The sequence below is a fragment of the Pseudopipra pipra genome, chromosome 4 (assembly GCF_036250125.1).
Source record: "Pseudopipra pipra isolate bDixPip1 chromosome 4, bDixPip1.hap1, whole genome shotgun sequence".
In the NCBI taxonomy this organism is placed as follows: domain Eukaryota; kingdom Metazoa; phylum Chordata; class Aves; order Passeriformes; family Pipridae; genus Pseudopipra; species Pseudopipra pipra.
This window is the reverse complement of record NC_087552.1, coordinates 66,967,660-66,988,454: the sequence shown is the minus strand read 5'-3', so window position 1 is coordinate 66,988,454 and position 20,795 is coordinate 66,967,660. Positions and strand designations below refer to the sequence as shown.

The following is a 20,795-nucleotide window of genomic DNA, read 5'->3' as shown; positions in this document are numbered from 1 at the left end:
AATATTGATGCTGAGGACAGCATGCTTGGTAAAATGAATTGATAATTTGCAAAATTAATCAATTGACCAGATCAGGTATTGGCTGCCTTAATATGGATGTATGAACTTTAATAATTATCATCTTGTCTTTGCTTTGCCTGGTTTTTATTTGGTATTTCAGCATCCTTGGTAAAATCAAGGATCTTTGTGTCGGAAACCTTCACAACTTTCCCTGTTGGTGACACTTGCAGCTAATCAATAATCACTTTATCTGGCACTGTCTCTCCTGTAATATTGAGACTGCCTGGCAAGCAAGTGTGTATTAGGAAATATAACTGCATTCTATTCAGTGCATATTCAATCATACTAGAGAAGTGTGATTAGCACAAGAAAAATTTAGATGTTTATGTCAGCTTCTTAAACAAAACACTCCTAACTCAGGGAGAGGTACTATGGTAGTGTGTTTATCTTTTACCTTTATAGTTAATAAGAGTATTTGGTGGTCTTTATTCACATACACACTCTCCTCCCCCCAAGATATGTTTCACTACTGCATAACACTAAACCATGTTTGGAGTGGAAACCTCCAAACTTCTCACTGTTGCCCATCAAACATATACTTATTTTCAATCTACTGATTAAAAGCTCTTTGCAATTAAATTTTCTGCAACTGATGTAGAAAGATTTTTTCTTTTTCTTTAAAATAATAATAATAGACTCTGATAGCTGCTTGAGTTTCTTGAATGTTGCTCTGCTAATGAACCTGGAAATGTGTTGCATATTGCTGATTATTTTCCTGCCTGCTGTTGGATGTGTTAATTTTGCATTCTCCTTACTCCAGTGCTAGGAAGAAAATTCTTACATTTAATCTTAAAATATCATTTTGATATGCTTTTCTAAGAGGTCATGCTTTCCTTCTGCAGAAACTTTAGTTCTTTTGGGGGTTATTTAAAAATTAAAAATAAGAGCTCCACAGACTTCTGTCTTACCTTCTGTTGGAAAAGTTTCCTGTTCGCCTGCCACTTGGGTGTCAGACTTTCATGACCATGGACAGGGACTTTCAATGACCTTGGGCCAGCCCAGCCACAGTGCATCAGGCCCAGGCACACTGTGTCAGAGGGCACTTCTGCATTTCTTGGCCATGTTGCTACTGACCATAAATACACCCGTAGCTCCAGTACTAATGTGCTCGTCCTCTCCAAGGGGATTCCTGAATATCGTTCTGGGTGACCATTCATCTCTTTCCAAGACCTCCCTGGACCGTTTCTTTCAGTGTTAAGATTACCCTTAACAACAAATACTTTCATGAAAAAATAACGGAATACAGTGTTTTTTGTAGAGCACATTCTGCTTTATTGGGCATATGCTTTGTTTTGCTTTGGTTTTGCACCAGTTGATATCTCACAGGGCTTACGGTATTTCGGTGGGTGAGTTTGTTTTTGCTTTCATGTGGTGCATGGAACTGGCCTGCCCAGAGTACGGAAACCAGACAGTACTTTTCTTAGTCTCTTGAGCATGTACTACCAATGCCTTTAAAAATGTTCCTGGGTTTCTTAAAGCAGATTAAAAATATTCAGAATGTTGAAATAAATGAAATCTCATAGGCAAGAGGGATGACAGTGCCAAGTAGATCTGTTGCAGTTTGCTCCTCCTCTGAAAAACTGGGTTGTACCAGATGTTAACTGGTGGACTTAAAAAAGGATTAAGGAAGGGATAAGTATTGATAGTTTATGGTTGATTTTCACATCATAATATCTCTTCACTGCTGTCATATACATTGTGCAGAGACTATTGTTACTGCAGAGGATATGGTCACTACTGGCGGAGTTCAGGAGCAGTGTTTAAAGCAAACAAACCCTAAAACCTTCATGTGCTAGAGGTCTGGCCAGCACACTGTGCTGTCTGACAGTGCTTGGTGCTAGAGAATGGAGAGGGAGAACTACAGTGGATGTGTAGAATAACCCTCCCCCCGTGTGTCTTTCCAGGTCTTACAATCCAGGGGTATCATGCATCAGATTTTGTTTGTTACCTACTGTTGAACCTCTCTTATGCACTTATCATCATTCTTTCCTCTCATCTATGTGTTTGACTTTTGCAGTGGCTTATCCTTATATCAGTTTGTGTTAGGGAGGGAAGGATCCTAAATTTTCACTCACTGAAATCAGATAGTTTGCTATTCTGTTGAACTAAATGCATAAAGAAATCATTCTTCATATCTGAGAGTCACTTAGGATTTTGTAAGCATCACTCATCTGCCAACAGCAGTTCTGTGACCGATTTAGCTGTGTCTGGGAGAGGAGAGGAACAGCTCAGCCTGAGACTGGAGAGCTCCCAAGTTGGAGCTTCACTCAGGCTTCGGGGAGGGGGATCTTCACCAGGGAGGGGCACCTGAGACTGCTGCCTCCCAAATGGTGTTGGGTGACAGCGGTGGGGAGCGAGGCAAAGCTGCTCTGAGGAGCTGCAGAGCAGTGCTGGGGTGTGCTCACTGCCTGGAAGTGCCTGAGAGAAGGCTCAGCACAGAACAGCTGTGGCAAATGGGTTTTGGCACAAAAATGCAGGCAGGAGAGCAAGTGGCATGGATGAGACACCTGGATGGGTTTTGAGAGGGTAGCAGGGTTAAGTGCAGTACCTTTCTCTAGTGTGTTAGACACTCACAGATCTTTCAACAAACTTAATTTTTTACCTCCCTATATAAAAATAAGGTAATTGATCCAAGTGGTATGGAATACCTATATTATATTAGGACCTTGCAGAATAAAGTGTAGCCTGAATTGTCCCTTGGAAACTGTTTTGTTTTCTAGTCTATCTTTTCTAAGAAAGCAAAACCTTTCCTGAGAAAATCAGTGCAGAATATCCCTGCTGGTTTTCCCCAGGAGAAATTTTATTAAATCCTGCATTTATTTTTTTTTAACATCACATTTCTGTTGAACTGTTTAGGGTTCAGTGATGATGCATCAAATCTAAATTTCCTTCCTGTGCTTTTCTTCTCCTGAGCTCTCCCGAGAATGTTGTATCACTCTCACTTCCATGATCTTTGTGGCTTCACAAGGCCTCAGCTGGGAGAAAGATGGGGGTGTGTTGTCTAGTAATATGTCACTGAGCCTCCTGAAGGTCTGATTTCGATAGCGGCGGGCTATTAGAGCAAATTATGGCAGCCTCTGAGTGCTTATTTTCTAATTGCTCAACTGGTTCTTCAAGGTCATTCTGGTGTAATCAAGCACTGTTGTTTAAGCTGTGATTCTCTCCTTCTTCACACTTTTTGGTATGAATTATACTGTGCCAAAATGATGCATGCCTTATTCTCTAGAAAATCACTGTTTTCAAGAAGGTGAGTTAGTGTGACAGCAGCTTCTAAGAAACACAGGATATATTTCCCTATATCTTTTTCATTGTAAATTCCATTTATAGCAAGAACAGGAAGGTTTCACACACATACTTCATTATGGTGAAGAGTTCTTGTGGAGATTCATGTTTTCCTGATGATCCATGTCAGCCTTCCTTCTGGCATTCACTTTCACAAAACGGGTTTTTAAAACATAAAACTATAAAATCATTAAAAAGGATATTCAGGGCTGTAAAAATAAGTTTAATTTAACAAAAAAAAAAAAAGTTAGGGTTATCCAGAAGTGACAGCTGTCTAGCTTGTAACTTCCACTTTAATTCTCTGCACACAGAGTTATATCTGTCAACATATGGCCCCGTAACTAGATCTTGGAAGGTCCTTCTGCCATTCTTCCTGTCTCTTTAGTTACATGTGGAATTTAATCCTGATAGTTAACTTTGTAATCTCAGACACTTTCTTGCTATAGGCTTTGGATAACTGCAGTTTCCTAGATCTTTGAAAGCTTCATAAATAAATAATTTAAAAAATCATCTGCTCCTCTAGTGCTGCTGAAGTATAGAGCAAGAATTAACATACTGAAATTGTTAGTGCAACGATAATGTCCTTGAGCTCCTTTAGGACTCTTGGCTGAATGTCATCCACTCTTGGTGGTTTGCTAATTTTTCACTTGTCCATTTTCTGGTTTTTTTCTAGCAGTGCTTTGCTTTGAAACAGATCCTCTAATCCATCTTCCATAAAGAAGCCTTTCACTGGGAGAACATCTTTAAGCTCCTCCACAGTGAACATGAACATAGAAAAAATAAATCTGGTGTTTCTGCTGTGACCTTAGCTTTTTAAGCATTTTTAATGTTTCTATTTGTTTACTTACCTTAGCTTTAGAGATTCTCACAGATTACTTACTGTTCCTTTCTCCTTATGGGCCTTGAGAAAGGATTTAGTTGTAGTTTTTATACTTCTTTTTCTTCCTTAAATTATTTGTGGAACTGTCTCATTGTATTTTTTTTCTCAGTCTGTTTTTAGCTTGCTATTGTTTGAGCCCCATTTGGACAACTTCTACAAGATTCTTCTAATATTTTCTCTAATATGTTATTTAGCCACCTCCTTCTCTTGCCTGTCACGTCATTATTCATCCCCACTTAAGTCTTTTTTTGTGATTTTTGTGTTTGCTCCAAGCATCACATACAATGTCTTACATCTCATTGCCTACAGACACTTAATTTTTGATGATTCTCTTTGTTTCCTCCTATTTGTCTAATTCCTTTTTTTAAAATTCCTTGGTGTTTGTTCCTCCTGCAGATATTTAGGTCACTACTAAATTCTGGGGGGGTTATGCTAATATTTTTAAGCAAATTCTGCACAGTGCTTAGGATCAAGAGATGTGTTTTCTTTTGTTAGCAACATGACAACTCATTCCATGAAGCAGTCATTCCTGATGTTCAGTAATTTTGTCTTGGCTTCTTGTGACATTTAGTGGGTAACTAAACCTCCCACTGTTTTTGTCTCTGCTTTTGTAACATTTCTGACTGCTTTTAGCTTGGCCACTCAGTTCCTGCATGTTTCAGTGTGATGGCTCATGCATTTCTCATTACCACTGTCTTGAATGTAAAGAAGGTAAATGTACTCCTTTAATAATATTGATGAACTTATCTTTTTATTAATTTTCAAAAAAATTATAAAATTTTAGCTGCAGATACCAATTTCATTCTGAGCTTTCTTACTGGTTTCTTGGTTTTTGAATACATATGCATACCAAAAACCAGTGGACCTCCAGACTAGAGGATATCTTTTCTTGGTCAAGAAGACTTCTTTTAATTAAAAACACCTTCGTTTTTTTCACTTTTTGGAAGGTGTCTCCATAAAAAGAGGTAACTTGTTCCACATCAGCATTTTTGTTCCCATAATTTTAGGTCTGAGATGCTTGGCTTGCATATGAGGGTTTTTTTTTTCTTAAATACCTACTCTGGAAACATAGCATAGGGTATGTAAGAGAAGTTGTGTGGTTTCTTGTGTGTATTTGCTTTAGCAATTCTTTGAAATTATTTTTTTTGCCTTTGAAAAAAGCTAGCTGAAGATAATGGCTTTGCAATAATCCCCTTGTCTCTAAACTGAGCAATTGGTAATTGTGTGGATGTGTAAATCTGAAGGATGCTCTTTTGTACTGAAGAAGGCTCCAGTCAGAGTTTATGGTTTGGTAGCAGGGCAGAAATATTTTCTGACCTCTGTCAATACAACAAACAAGATGTGTGGGGGTCCTACATTAAACAGACCGCTTTTTATCACGGTCTTTAGATAAGTCTTAGAGATATTAATATCTGACAACAGTAGGTGGAAAACTGGAGGGCAAAAAGAGGTTAGCAAAAACATGTGGAAGGTGGAACAGAGGCATGAGGTAAAATGATATCTGAAATCCCGGAGCTCAACGGTTGCTCAAGAAGAAGGAAAGTAAAGAATAATATAATTGACTTTATTTCCCCTTTCCTGCTGTTTTTAATCTAATGCTTTTTCTTCAAGTTGGTGTGATCTAGGGCTCTTCATTGTCACGGGCTTGAATTTGTGTGTTGTCTTAACTTTACTCTTGATTTAGTGTCTTCAAATAATGCTGTATGAGAACAGTTGGGACTTGTAAAAGGCGCTTCACTGCTGCCTGCTGTGGTCTCTGTTACACTGGAGTAGAGGAGATCTGGGAGATTTCTGTTGGAGTTATAACCTGGGGCAGGAAGGAAGCTGCTGCAGTGGAATAGCTGAGTGGCTTTTGGAGGCTTGCTGTGGAATACTCTTCCTGGTGAATACTGCATATTTTTCTGAGTAGCATTGTATTCAACTTTCAAAAATCTTGTAATTGTTTCAATTCACCATAGAAGTTTAAAAGCTAATTACAAACAATCAAATACTGAAGGAAAACCGTAATTGTGCTTATGAATTTTCTGTGTTCCTATATCAATTCTTTCACCTCGAAGTTGCTACTGGAGGAGCTACTGTGCAAAAGTTTAAAATCCATAAATTGCAAAATTTACATCTGTAGAACTTCTATTACAAAAGAAAAGGAGTTTTCCATCTCTGCAATTTTTTAGTCATTGAAGTTTCAAAAGCTGTTTTATCAACCCTCAAATACAGGGGAAGGTTTTGTGTCATTTTTGTAACGGTCTTCTAGCATTAAACTCAGCTATTGTCACCAACCCATTATTGATTTTTTCCAGGTTTCACTAAATGGTACACAGTTTACAGACAGTACTGTTGGATCAGAGTTCACAGGTGTTTCTCAGGTAAGTGCAGGCAAATTTTGTGGGTGTATATGATTGCAGAATTATTTACTAATGGGAAAAGATACCAAACAGTATTAAACATACTAGAGCAAACTCTTCAAAAAGAATTCTATTTGAGATTGGGACTTTGCCAACTGAAGTTAGTTTCTGATAATTTCAGTAATCAAGCTTTAAAAAGCAGTGAAAGCTTTTTTTTTTTTTTAAGTAAAATTTTATTGTTATAATATGCTTGAAATTGCACACGGATGTTCAAAAAAAAATCTGCGCGGTTTTATGGTAATAAAGTTATTCTTGGAAATAAATCTAAATACATAGCAGAGGTGCAGTTATTTCTGTTCCAATTTGTCCTACTTCCAGCTTTCATTTATGAATGTTATATCTGAACATGTTTCAGAGAGAAAGTGAGACTGGGTGTTTTCTTGTAGAGATGCAGCCCACACTTTTTGAAGCTTGACTAGTGGAAAAATATCTCGCTTTTCTCAAAATGTACACTTTGTTCTGATTGCACTGAAGACACATACAAATGTGTATGTGACCTAATTCCAAGCTCATCTAATCCAGGAAGAGTTTACTGCCCCTGCTCCTGGTGAAGTGATCACATGAACAGTCACTGCATTCATCATCTTTTAAATAACTAAGAAACTGCAATTCATAGCTTCATTTTAGTATGAAAGAGCTATAGCAGGTATCTGAGATGCTTATGATCTAGATTTTGTCAAAGTTCCAACTGTCAGTTTTGTTAGGAATAAACTGCTTAAATTAACTTTCATTCATGATGTGCATTGTGCTCTAGGAACCAAGTGCCTTAATTTAAACTTCATATCTGTCATAAATATGGGCCCAGTGGGGAAATAGTTAGGGTTTTCCTGAGTCTGTGAGTTGGTCAGAATGAAGATTGTTGTTCCTTCTGTGTTTGCCATGGCTTTTATAATAATTGTGATGCAGCTTTAAGCAAATTATACACCATCATCTTAACTTCTAGGAGTCCTTGCAGTATGTCTGGGGTGCATTTGCCATGACCTTAACCTTTGCAAAAGAGTGTCAGGTTGTCTCAGCTTCTGAACTTTCATGTTTTGTCCTCTGCTGTTCCTGCTTGTTGGAAGATGTCCTTGGATGATGTTCATAAGGATTTGCCTGTGATAGCTATAACCATCACTCCAACAGGGACTTAATTTGGCTTCAAAAAAAATTTAGGAAGGAAACTTTCAGGTTTTTCGTGAGCAGCCATGGCCTCCTGCATGCAGGGGTTTTAGGCATTAATAAGATCTGCAGCTGAGTGCAGGGCAGCCAAGAGGAGTGTTTAACTTGAGAAATCTGTTTGTGCTTGTAGAGCCAACAAAGGATTTGGTCAGTCCCAACCTTTCAGGAGGCAGAGTGAATCTTCCCAAATAAGGTGGTTTTCTGCAAACTTGCAGTAGACTCCTGGAGAGATGGTGTTCTTTTTCCTGCCCTAGGTGTGAATTCTAGGAGTGGCATCAATAAGTAAAGTGATTAGCTGTTTTTACTAAATCTGTTAAATTTCTCATGAACTTCTGAAAGATAGGAGGATACTTGTGGAGATGAATTCAGTGTGTCTTTTTTTATGTCTAGAATTATTAGTTTTTCTTTCCATATTGCTGAGTCTGTCAGTTTTACAAATGTGAAGAACACAAAAATCAGAGTTTGTAATGCTCTGCCATTTTTCATTAGATGTCAGCAATAGGGAATTGATTTGTTGTTGCTGTGAAGAAAAGAAGAGAGGTGGTGATTTAATTCTCTTTTAGCTTGAACTAGGCCTTTGATCTAAAGAACTGTTCACCTGTGCTTGCGCAGTTCAACCCTACAAGATCTTGAAAGCAATATTTTTGTTAGTATTGAGGTTTAAGCAGTATTGAGAAGGATGTTTGAATTACTTATTTAAATTTTGCTTTATCTTTGAGAAAGAATTTAACAATGTTGAGGCTTACACAGATGATGGTAATTAAGGCAGAGCTGGTAGCTGCAATATAATGGGACAAATCTGTGATTCTGCCACTTTTTTATTCCTTTCATCTCAGTTTCACTTATGTCCAGTAAAGTTGGGTTCTCTTTGTCTTGTGCAGCCCAACTTGATTTTCACTGTCAGTCTTGGTGAATGATCAGCATTTCATGGCTGAACCATAGAGAGACAGAGGGAGAGTTTAGGTTTTGAACTGTCTCTGTCCCCCTGACTTACTGAGTCTACTGTATTCAATAGATGATAGTGGATTTTAAGATCGTCCTGATTGGTTTTGTTTAAACTGATTTATACTTTTATTTTGTAAAAAGCGTAGCTGAAAGTATCTCTTTTCACATAGTATTAGAAAGGAGGTTACACAGAACTTCAAAGAGCAGTTATTTTTCTTTTTATCTGTAATGATGACAACAGTAAAAGGAATTGTACTATCCCTTTTTAATTTCACTTACTAGATTATTGCATCTAGGCTGAATTGTTTTAGAGGGAAAGGCTGTGGTCCATGCTCCCTGAAAACATTTTTTTTCTAAATGTGAATATATCCATAGTCTGACTTGTTTGCCTCATGGATATTGAGACTGATGTGTTTGATCTTGGGATGCTCTAAATATTCACCATTTAATAATGACCAGTAAAATATGTGCATTGTTCTTTGGGGGGGGGGGGGGGGGTTGTTTGTTTGTTTCAAATCTGAGAATAAGTTTTTCTGGTGTGTATTCTCTCAATAACCAGTTACCTATCAACATATTTGTTTGCAGACACCATTTACCTTTGGCTTGGGCCAAAGGGCACCGTACACAACTGGCGAGCATTGTCTTCTTTGTAGAAGTGAACGAAAAGATGCTTCGCTTTCAGAGAGCGGACTGAAAAATTCTAGCAAAACAGCACTTTCCACATCTCCAAAAGCAAACAATATGCTGCATCTTCCACTGTGGGTGTGTCCAGACTGTCGAAGAACAGTGGAAAAGGAGGAGAGGCACGCTACAATAGAGCAGTCTCTTGTGGTAAGTTCAAGTACTTCCGTTTGTTCCACTGAGAAGATGTGTTGTTGTGGGCTGAATGGCACTTTGTGCTTTGGGATCACTTCAACTGTAAACGCTCAGGAAGCATTCTAGGAGATCTTGAGTTGGTTTTCCTGTGAGGTAAACTGAACCAGCTAGGTGTTTCAAAAATGAGGAGTTCTGAATCTGAGTTTTGGATTTTTGAGTAGAGCAAGGTTTAGATCTGTTTCTTACTGGGTTTTTTGCCTTTTAATTCACCATATCTCAAACTTTGTCCTTACTCCCTTTAATTAAATTCACTCTTACAAGTGTGACCTTAGTCATTACACTCTTCTATACCATCTGCTCATGGTGTGTTTTTCCCTCTTTGTGAGGTAAAGTATCTGAGTTTTCCTTATTCTTTTAGCAGTGTTCTAGAGTCACTATACTTGCACTGACACTTGCCTGTGTCTCTGTGTTTTGCAGTCTTTTCTTTCCTGTATTGTTTTAATAAGGAAGCACAACTTTGCCTAGTATGCATATAACAATTTCTTATTCTTGGTAGCACTGCAAACACCAATTTAATACATGGTGCTAATATTTCAAGTCGTGAATTCAGCCTCATGTGAGAACTGTGCTCAGTGTACCAGAGAGATACTAAAAGTTCATTGACAGGTCCAGCAAAACCTCATTAGAAGTAAACTATGCTATACTGCAGAACCAAATCATCTGGCTGATCTGGGAAGCCACACACTTGGGATAATTGGAAGTATTATAAATTCCAGCTGACATCTCCTTGCAGAGAACTAACAGGCTGTGCACACACCCATAGGCACATACAGATTTTTATTTCAGTAAATCAACGTGAAGAAAGATTGTCTTTGTATAGTGTATGTTGTTAAGCTCATGTTAAAAGCACACTTAACATAGTTTTTTGTGAGGAAAAGTTAAGAGTATGTCACTTGTATACATCTCATGTTTACAGATATCCTTGCTATTAACAAGGGTAGTAAAATTAATCAAGATATTATAACTGAGGAAATTATACTGGTAGTAAGATGGTAAACACATCCTAGAGAGTTCAAAGCACAGCAAGACTGAAGCACATTATTGTTCAGTTTAGTCAAAATTTTTGACTTATTTAAGCTCTGCTAGTGAATTAGTAAAGGAAATAAGTGTTCTACAAGTGCAGGAAAAGCAGGAATTGCTTCCTAAACATTTTAAGTTATAGATATTCCAGATGAAATAAAAATTTACAGCATTTTTTTTTAATTTGGTGACTGTTTTGTTTTTTAAAGAGGAATTTTTAAAAGCAAACAGCAAAAGTGGTTTCTAAGTCAGGATGCTTGACTTAAAAAAGACCCAAGTGGATTTGGTAACTAGCCAAATTTGAGAAGCCAGCTGGGAAAAAAAGCCAAAATTATCTAAAAAAAAATTTGTTAGCAGTCACTGCAGACCAGAGTACAGGTGGTTTGCTATAGATGCTCCTGTGTTCAGGTTGCTGGTGCTCTCCTTGCCTGGCTTGGTAGCAAATGTCTGCAGGTTTGTTTTAACTTCTCTGCATCCCGATCCAGGCTTTGGGGCACAAAAATACCTCTTCAGTCATGCTAGTGCTGTGGGAGAGGTCCCTGCCTGGTGCCACAGAAAGCTTGTGGCAGCCTTGGGAGGGTGCAGGAGGGAAGGATGGCATGTGCTGGGGCTGGAGCACAGAGAAGGGAGAGAAACTGGTGACAAAAATACCAGCAGTCTTGGGTGAGAGGTCTGTGTCATCTGCTGGTACTGAGCAGTGCTGGGTGCAGGAGGTCACATCCATTCCCAGTGACAGCAGCTTTCTAACATCCATTACCATGAAATGCTATGTCTGGCTGCTACAAGCAAGGAGATTCAATGATTTTTGCTAGAAGGGATTGTTAAACTCCAAAAGCCAAACATACTGTTAAATGGAGACTGTGGAGATACTGGTTTATGGTTAAGCGTGGATGATGCAAGCCTTCCTTTAGCTTAGTTCAGTGTTTATGCTGAAGTACATAAAGGTGATAATTATAACTAACATACCTTTGGTTATTAGAAATGAAACTCTGTTTGTATAGCTGGTTTTCTCAGTCCATCTCTTGCATTTATTAGGCTTTTCATAGATAAATTCTTTGTGTCTGTTTGAGTGTCCTCCCAAAATATATGCAGCACTAAGAATTACCACTTTAATATTTGCCCACCTCTTAACATATCAGACCTCACAAACCGAAGGCTACCTGTTCGGGTTTTTTTTTTCCTTCAGAGCCAAGATTTTCTTTTGCACATGCCTCTTGGAAACAGTGGATCACAGCAGGAATCTGTAGGAGGAGGAAGAATAACTGTGGGTGCGCAGACAGTGCCTGCTGCAGATCTTAGCAATTCCTCTCCTTCAGACATAGCATGCAACTGTGAGGCCTGTAATGAGCGCAGGTAAGAACTGAATTCAAACTCAGCAGCGTGGTGGCTGTGGTCAGACTGTGGGCACTGTTGTGGCTTGTCTGTTGGTGTGTGCTTAAACTCCTTTATACGAGTTGTCTGACAGTAACAGTAATTTACGAATGGCAGCATTTATCCAGTTTCTTACCTTATTTTAGGCATTTTCAGGTGTATTTTGTGGTTTGTTTTTTTTTCCAGAATAGTAGGAATCAATACACCTATGTGATGTGTACAAATAGAGGGTAATTATTTTTGTCTTTCTTTGCAGAGAAAATTCAGCAGAGCCTGAACGTGAACCTCAGCAGCTTCAAAATTACTGGTCAGAAGTCAGGTACATGGTTCGCTGTATATATCGCCAGGCTGGGACCCCTTTGGCAGATGACCAAGACCAGTCGTTGGTACCAGATAAAGAAGGAATGAAGGAGCTGGTGGATAGGTATATATCACTTTGAAGAATATTAATTCTATTTTGTGCAGGATTTTTCAGTGCTAGTTTGAGTGCACAGGAAGCTGTTAAATTTGTATGCTGTTTGCAATAGGAATAATAGGTCTAATTGTGGAAGGGTCCCAGAATCTTATTCTTCAAAAGACCTTCAGATGATGATTATTTATAAGACACTGTTAACTTTGAATTGTCCCATGTGAAAATCTTGCCTTGTTGAACTAACCTGAGTTATAAAAGTGCTTGCACTTTACTGTAGTTTTAACAGCTGGAAGAGACTTCATAAAAATGGAAAAAAATAATATTCATTGATCATTAGATGAGGTGGATTCTAAGAATTTTTTCCCATTTTAGAAGTCAAAAGTTGTAGCTTTTCTGGGTGTGAAGTTGAAGATGGGCTTAATGAGATCCTCAGTGGTGGGTTTTTTGCTTTTGAGAAAAGCGTGGCAGTCGCTAAAGTGCTCCAGGAGGATTATCTCTGTTTCTAACTCAGTGTGTGGTCAAGGAATAGTTGTTCTTCTTGGGTCTGTATGTGCTTAACATACTGAGCTCTGACCAACTGTAGTTCATATGTGGAATTTCTAGTTGAAGCTGAATTCTGGTGAAGTAAAGAAACTTTGGAAAGGTTACAGTCATCTAGCAATGCTCTTTATATGATTGTACACCTGAACCAGCATTAATAGATAATGAAATAATCTTCTTGCAGTTTGGTTATATAAAAACTGAGTGTTTGGTTTTGAATATGAGTTCTGAACAAGCAGGGTAATATAGTGTGCCTCTGTATTAGTCACTCTTTGTTTATTTAAGTGATCCAAACACACAACATAGGCTTTGAAATCGAAGGTGTTTAAATGTTGCTGGGTGTGTAGGTAATTAAAATTGACTCACAGCTAAAATGGTGGTTGATTTGATGCGTTTTCTCTTTAATGGAAAATTTTTGGAAATTAGAACATATACTATGTGCCTTTGTTATGTACTCAGGAACTTTAATTGCTCTAGAACTGTTTTTCACTTTGGAGAGAGGTTATTCAAAATATAAAGGCAGAAACAGGATCTCAGAGAAGGAATCCCTAAATGTCAGTAGAATTATTTTCCTTATGGTCTCTGAAGTATGAAATAAAACTGGGATACAGTTTGTGCAGGCACCAGTGTGTCCAGTCTGTGGTGCTAATGTCATGCAGAACTTTTTAACAAAGGTAGTCAATGTAGGTGTTGGAAGTTTAAAAAAAAAACAAAACAAAACACAAAACCGTTTAGGTAGCACACCAAAGACCATGCTGTGACCAAATAACTCTGTGTTTAAAAGGCAGAAATTCCTAATTTCATGCTCGACTCTGTTAGATACAGCTGGCAAGAAACGGAGTGTCTGGTCTTAGTTGGAATACACAGTGGTGCCAAGTAATGTCCCTATTCTATATTGGAGTACTTGATGGCAGTATGATAGGACTGCTCTGTGAGTGGTGAGGGAAGAGCATGGACTAGTAGCTGCAAACTTTTATTCATCTAACTCTTAAGAAAGAGATTAGGTAAGTGCTTCTTCCCCACCTCCCTGTGCTGTAAAAACACTGAGGCGAGTGCTTAAACTCTGTGCACAGGACTTTAGGGTGAAATTGAATTATTTAAAGTGCTTCAAAGCAGCCATCGTGTTAATTCTCTTCGGTAGACACAAATGTGTCATGTGTAAGAACAGGGGGAAGTTGTGAAGAAGCTTGTCTGAAGAGTCTGGGTGCCTGTAGGGTTGTATGCAAATTGAGTTCAGATTTTTGAGCTCACAAGTTGAAGTGAAATAGTAAGGTCCTAAATCAGTCTGTTCCTCAGGTGTGCAGGCATCCTAGTCCTAGAGCCGCACTAGAGCTCAGTTTCCACAGATAGAAGTAGGGGACTGGAGTGTGTTCTCTGGGATTTAAGGTAGTTCTCTAAACCCTAGCTGTTGAGGTTATTTTTGGTGATGATAATGGTAGCTGGTAAAAGTTTCTAGGAAAATGAAAACTGTTGATTACATTCCCTCTTTTGTGTGGTGTTTTTTGTTTGTTTGTTTCTTTTTTGTCACAAATATTCTAAAAATACAGGCTTTGTGAAAGAGATCCATACCAGCTTTACCAACGGTTGGAACAGCAAGCCAGAGAATATGTGCTTGAAATGAAGGTTCGTCTGCTCAGACACTTGTCACTGGGATCTAAAGTTGCATCAACATTAGTGACAGAAGGGCCACCCCAGGCACAGCAGTTCATCTCACTCCTACTTGAAGAATACAGTGCACTCTGTCAGGCAGCGTGTACAATCAGCGCCTTCCTAGTTACTCTGGTAAGACTGAAGAAACAGCCTGTGTTCTTCTGGGGTGATGCTGCCAGAGTTGTTCTGGGCTCTTTCAGGAGTCTTCTGTGCTTATAAAATGTCAGGTTCTTTTTGTGTGCATCCTTGGAGACAGGGAGATTCTGAAAATGCAAATTTAAGTATTGGGAAGTGCAGAGTAGGCACCTCTTGCAGTGACTTAATGAAATTGGGTTTTGTTTGTAAAGAAAGAGGTGGGATGCTGTGTGTAGCACTTATTCTGAACCAAGTATTTAAGCAGATTTACAAAATATTAGTTAATGCCTCTGAAAATGTGGGAAACACTTCTCTGTTAATCCGAAATGGTCTGTTGACAACCATGTTTAAACAACACAAACTTAGCACTAACTTAAATTGTTTCGGTGTTCAATTTTTCTTTTCACTTATAATCAAAGATGGCTACTTGAAAAGATTTTCTCTTGCCTTGAAACTAATCTGCTGTTATTTCCAAAGTTCTTTCTTAAATGCTTGTTTTATCAACTGACAGTGATATTAGACTTGGGATTATATTGTCAGCTATAAAATAAGCAATAGCCTTAAAAATTTCTTCTTGTGTAGTTGTCCATCATGAGTGAGTAATACAGTAGACAAATTCCATAATTCTGTTTGTTTAAGGCCTGAGAAGGTTATTGATCCTGTTTTGTTAATAATCCTTTCTTGTGCATCCTTTGTAAATGTTCTTATCCTGTACCATATTTTTCTTATGCAAACTTGGTGCAAGTAGGAAAAAAAAGGTGGATAAACTAGTGAATTTGACTTTTATTGCCAATTAACTGAAAGTGACTGTCTAACTTCATAAAGAGAGATAAAAATAGATTGTGGTGGCCACAGGTGAGGATATAAAAATGGAGGGGAAGCAGACTGTCATTACTGAGGTAGGGCTGTTACCCAAAATTGAGTTGTCAAAGCAGGAAGATATTTCTATTTAGAAATTTGAGCATATCTGATGCTCTTTTTCTGCTCTCAATGCTGTGTATTTGCTTTTGTCTGTATTATCTTCCCCGGCTTTATCACTTAAATACAGATTTGAGGTCACTGCCATCTCCTGTTTATTGTCTGCTTTTAATAGTCATTAAGTTTCTAATAAGGTGCTTGAGAGAAGATTGCTCTTCAGGTTGATTTGCATTCCACCTTGTTCAGCTGAAAAGTGAGTGGTTTACAGTACAGATGTTAGCTTTCTCAAAGTGGATCTGCCAATAACTATCCCATTAGTGCCAACTAATCAGAAAATAACCATTTGATACTTTTTCCCTGGCAGTTATTGTGAACAAGTAGTCATGAAAACTTGGTAGGTGTGAGAGATTGAGATAACAGCCATGAAAAGAAAGAAGATACTTGAGCTATCTAATCTACCCCTTTTCTGATAAAATTCAAAGTAAAATAAAATTCCTATTTTAAAGAACAAAGCATAGGAAAACACAAAATATGCCAGATTTGTCTTGTCCTTTTCCTTCTGCAGCCCAGTAAGTACTGAAAACTTCTTTCTACTAAGCTGTGACAGTCAGAAACTGAACTGTGAGAATGTAGGATACTGTCTTGTCATATATTTATTAGATTTATTAAATAACCTTTTTATTAAATGCAGTAGTATGTCACAGCTTTCAGTACAGGTAGTAGGGTCACAAGCTGTTTCATTTGCATGGATGTTTCCTCTCAAGATACCAGTGCACTATGGAAGAAGGAATCTTTTCAGCTGAAATACATAAAAGGCAGCCAAGATCTCTAAACTTAGTGCAGCCTTCCTTTTAAAGATAAAAGCTTTGCACATAGTGTACTGTACAAAGGCATATAATGCCTTGAACCTCCACCTGTGAGGAACTAACTTCTCGATGAAATTATGAACAGTTGTCCTTCCTTTCAAAGGAACCCATCTGACTTCAAGAGCAGGAACTAAAGCCATGTGCCCCACCAGGGAATGACAGATTATACTGACAGCAAGTACTGTGGTCAGTACTGAAGAGCCCTCAAGTACAGCAGACTAGAGAGGAAAACTTCCTGGTATTTCTTTGTGTAAACTGATAGACAAGATTTTGTAGATAACTGTTGATGGTTTTGTTCACAGCATAATATGGAAATTCCCTAAGAAATCAACCTGTCGCAGTGACTCGTGAGAAATTATTAGCAATTTATAGACATTTTGAATATTTTGAAGACGTAATAGTAAAGAGGTACAGGTGTTTTATGCTACTCAAAACCAACACCACCCATCCTTCTTAAATAATAATAAAACTTAAAAGTTAATTCTCTTTTTGAATTCCAGTAGTCTCGTCTTTAGGTCTGATATAAAAACATTTGGGTTTGGTTTGTTTTTTTTAACCCACTATGCTTAACAAAACTTAAAAGTTCCAGAGTATTCTGGTGTTTCTGGGTACTAGAGGTTATATTTCCCAGGGCTCACTTGCTTATCTGAGAGCCAGAACAGTTGAATTTAATTCTGCTGTGTGGGTGAGTCCTGGTATAGAAAATCTGTGTACTGCTGGTTATATGTGGGAAAACTTGCTGACTTGAAAAATATATTATACCTGTCTTGGATTCTTGTGTTTTTCTGGTAATAGTTTTAAGTTTTAGGCCTTGAAGTTACATACAATTATGTGTTAAATAACCTCAAATACAAAAACGTTATTCTTACTAGGGAAGTAAGCTATTGATCTCTTGTCTGTTTAGAAAACTTAGTTTTTTAAGCTGTACTTGGGAGAACTGTTTACTTGTTTTTATGTCAGTTTTGAATAAAGATTATAGGTTGTCATTGTATATATGTCTTACTAGATAAGTTCAAAGAACTGAAAAATAATCAGAGATAGACAATTTTTTGACAAGAAAACCTGAGAATTACGGGTTCAGATCATAAAATACATCTTTCGGTGCAGAAATGAATGGAAGCTTTGAACAATATAGCCTGATTTTTGTGGGTTTTTTTTCTTCCTAATTCATTACAATTTAGAAAAGCAAGGAATTAAACTATGTTATTTAAGTAATTAAAAATGGCTTAAATTCTGAGTTTCTGGATATTAAAACTGCATTATTAATTGAGCTGGTTAATCCTGCCAGTAGGTTGGAAAGAAGACTTTTTAAAAAGATTCTTGCTTTGGACAGAATTCTTTATTTTTTTTCCTAACCTAGCTTATTTCTGGTTGTTTTATCATTATAGGAAAATGAACATTTGAAGAAATTTCAGGTGACATGGGAATTGCACAACAAGCATCTGTTTGAAAATCTGGTATTTTCTGAGCCACTCTTGCAGAATAGCTTGCCAACGTTGGTGTCACAGCTAAGGTAGAGTTTAACTTTTGTTTTGTAATTTAAAGGAAAAATGAAAACACATGTTTGCAACCACAGCTTTTAAAAAACAATTCTGCTGCTAGAATTAAATAGGTAAAAAAATCCTTGTGGATCTGTCTTGAAAAGAGTGTTGTTGATTGAGCAGGCTGCTGTCATAACTTACTTGACAGAAGAATTACAACCCTAATCTGCTTATTTGTAGGCTACCCTGTAAAATGACAGCATCCCATGAAAATGCTGATGGTATGACTGAATAGTACTGTTTTCACTTATCATCAGGCATTGCTGCTGTCTGTACAGCTCTACAGGAAAACTAAAGCCTCATTGCCTTCTGCTTTCCACAGTGCACAAATAACTTAGTTTTAAGCAGTTTTAAGCAGTCTTTTCATTGGAGAAAGCAATATGTTTGTAGATCTCAGGACTTCACCACTCCTGAGGCTTTAAATTGTATATTTTCCTAGTAGGATTTCTCTGCTTGTAATTTGTGTACTGGCAAAGTGTTTGGGTTTCCTGAGAAAGAGGTATTAATTAATAGAAATTTTATTCTTTTTCCTAAGTCTGAACATTTTTGCAATACAGTCATGGATAGTTCATGCTGACCTCTCAGTCTTGTTTCTGATGAAGATGCATTTATGCTCTATGTACATGTGTTTTAAAGGTATTGTCTTGGGTAATTTTCCATGGTATAAGAGCAGTTTGATTAAGTCTGTCACAAGAGATGTTGCTCACAGTGAATAAAGAAAATTTCTGATGAGTTCTCCTTTTGCTGATAGGTAATAGAAAGGAAAACAAGAAAAGGCAAGAAAGCTTCATTGTTGCTGAGCTCAGCTAGATGTCTAAGGTCCCTCATAAGTTATTCAGTTCACTTACATGAGGCTGGGTTGGCACTAAAAGCTTTCCCTCTCCAGACAGCTAATTGTGTTGCTGTGTTCAACATCATGTTGTTCAGTTGCACTTTTTTTCAGTGATCTGTATCTTCTTTTGTGGCCATCCTGCAGTCATGTCCACGCTTTCTGACAAGGCTTCTCTCCATCTCTTTACTCCAGCAATCCTGGCTATATCAAGACTCTTTATATTGCCTTCACCTTAAGAGCTGAGAATGGTCTCAGTGAAGTTTATGGTCTTTTCTTAACAAAAGCATTGGATTGTTTTCATTTACCTGTTGTGCTACTGCAAATAAACTCTGAGCAACAGAGGTGGTTTCTCTGTCACTGTAGTGACAGCTCCATTCAGAGCTTACATATGATGAAGTCAGAATCTCTTCCTGTAGGAATTTCTTTTCCAGTGCATTTGTGTTCACTAAGTAGTTTATGTGAAACACCCTTAAACTTACAGTTTTGCCTAGATTGGTTCACATGAGCATTTTTGAAAGGAGAGGTTCAGCACAAGCTTCCTGTTCCATGGTTCCTAGATTTATATAGTGTATGTCTTGTTTTTCTTTGATTGTGTCTGTTTTCAGAGACTCCCAGGATTTTATTTCTGAGTTCTCTGGATCTTGAAGTGAGAGAATTGGGTATCCTTCCCTGAGAAATCTTTCTGGAAGGTAATCTGCCTTCCATTGGAAATTGGTGGAGAAATGTTCCATCACAGAGGCCTCACATGGAGAAGCAGGGATCAGGCTAGTCCTCTAATCATTTGATCAAGAGAGAATCATCTGTGTGCAGTAGAGAAGGTGTTACCAGTTTCTTTACAAAAGAACATTGGCCTCATTGCTTTGTCTTCCCGAAGAACAGGAATGTGAAATGGCATTTTGGCATCTCAGCTTCGCTTAGATTTTGGGTGTTAACCCTTTCTTTCATCCCTTACACAAAAAATTCAGTGATTTAAGTATCTCTGGCTCTTTCAAAATATGTAGTTGGTGTGCTATGGTTAGTTCCAAGGGTGTTCATCAGATGTCAGACTAGAAAAGATGTTCACATAGGGAGGTTTAGACAGCAGTCTTGTGGGGATGGAGGTTATAAACTGATATCAGATCAGCTGTGCCAGTGTTTCACATCTGAAACTGGTCATCTGCTCAGATTAAACTACCAGGGTCTTAATGTGTTAGAACTTGTTTGGCTACCCAGTCAACATCCATGGCTGGTTTAGGAGGCACACTCAGCTGCACAGTGTGCAGACCAGCTGTAAGAGCTGTCCACAGCTTAGCAAGAGTTGATTAATCAGCAGGGCTTCTAGGTCAGACACAGCATTTCATAAGGCTGTGTTTTCATAATCAGTATTTAAGGAAATCCAGTCCTTTCAAAGATAAGTTTGCAGTACTTCTGATGGTGGTGTCGATATGAAGAGTTTCTTAGAGGTTAAATATCTTGCTTGGTCAAGATGCTTTTGATTCCTTGCAGCCGCTGACGTGCCTCCTACATCCAACAGACTGTTTTATTGGGGTTTGGTAATGAAACAACTGATACCTGGAGCTTCTCTGTCTGCTTTGCTTTCCTAGTGTGGGATGGGACAGTGTTCAGGATGTTTGCACAGCTTCAGTTAAATGCTGTTGTCCAGAAAATCATGTGTTCCTAATCAAAATATGTAGGTATACAGCAAGACCTGTGTCAACAAGTACCACTTGTAAGATTCAGTTACTTTTAACTGAACAACTCCTGTTAAGTTTTTTATGTATGTGTTATTCTTTTTATCACTTTTTTATACTGCAGTCCAGAAATACATTCCACCTCTGTGTACAGAATGGAAATATTACCTAGATTGTTGCTTTATACTTGCCTTTGGAGGGGAGACTGTATTTACTAATAGCCTGTTAACCTTT

General features: G+C 38.0%; 1 protein-coding gene across 4 annotated transcripts in view; it reads left to right on the top strand.

Moving 5' to 3' along the window:
* Window positions 1-20,795, top strand: part of FAM193A (family with sequence similarity 193 member A) — a 76,213-nt gene that overhangs the window by 24,221 nt on the left and 31,197 nt on the right. For all 4 annotated transcript variants that reach the window (XM_064653389.1, XM_064653388.1, XM_064653387.1 and 1 more), the window contains exons 2-7: window positions 6,520-6,585; window positions 9,316-9,561; window positions 11,813-11,979; window positions 12,254-12,421; window positions 14,497-14,731; window positions 17,907-18,031. In XM_064653389.1, coding sequence (XP_064509459.1) covers window positions 6,520-6,585; window positions 9,316-9,561; window positions 11,813-11,979; window positions 12,254-12,421; window positions 14,497-14,731; window positions 17,907-18,031 — 1,007 coding nt within the window. The remainder of the gene's footprint in view (window positions 1-6,519; window positions 6,586-9,315; window positions 9,562-11,812; window positions 11,980-12,253; window positions 12,422-14,496; window positions 14,732-17,906; window positions 18,032-20,795) is intronic.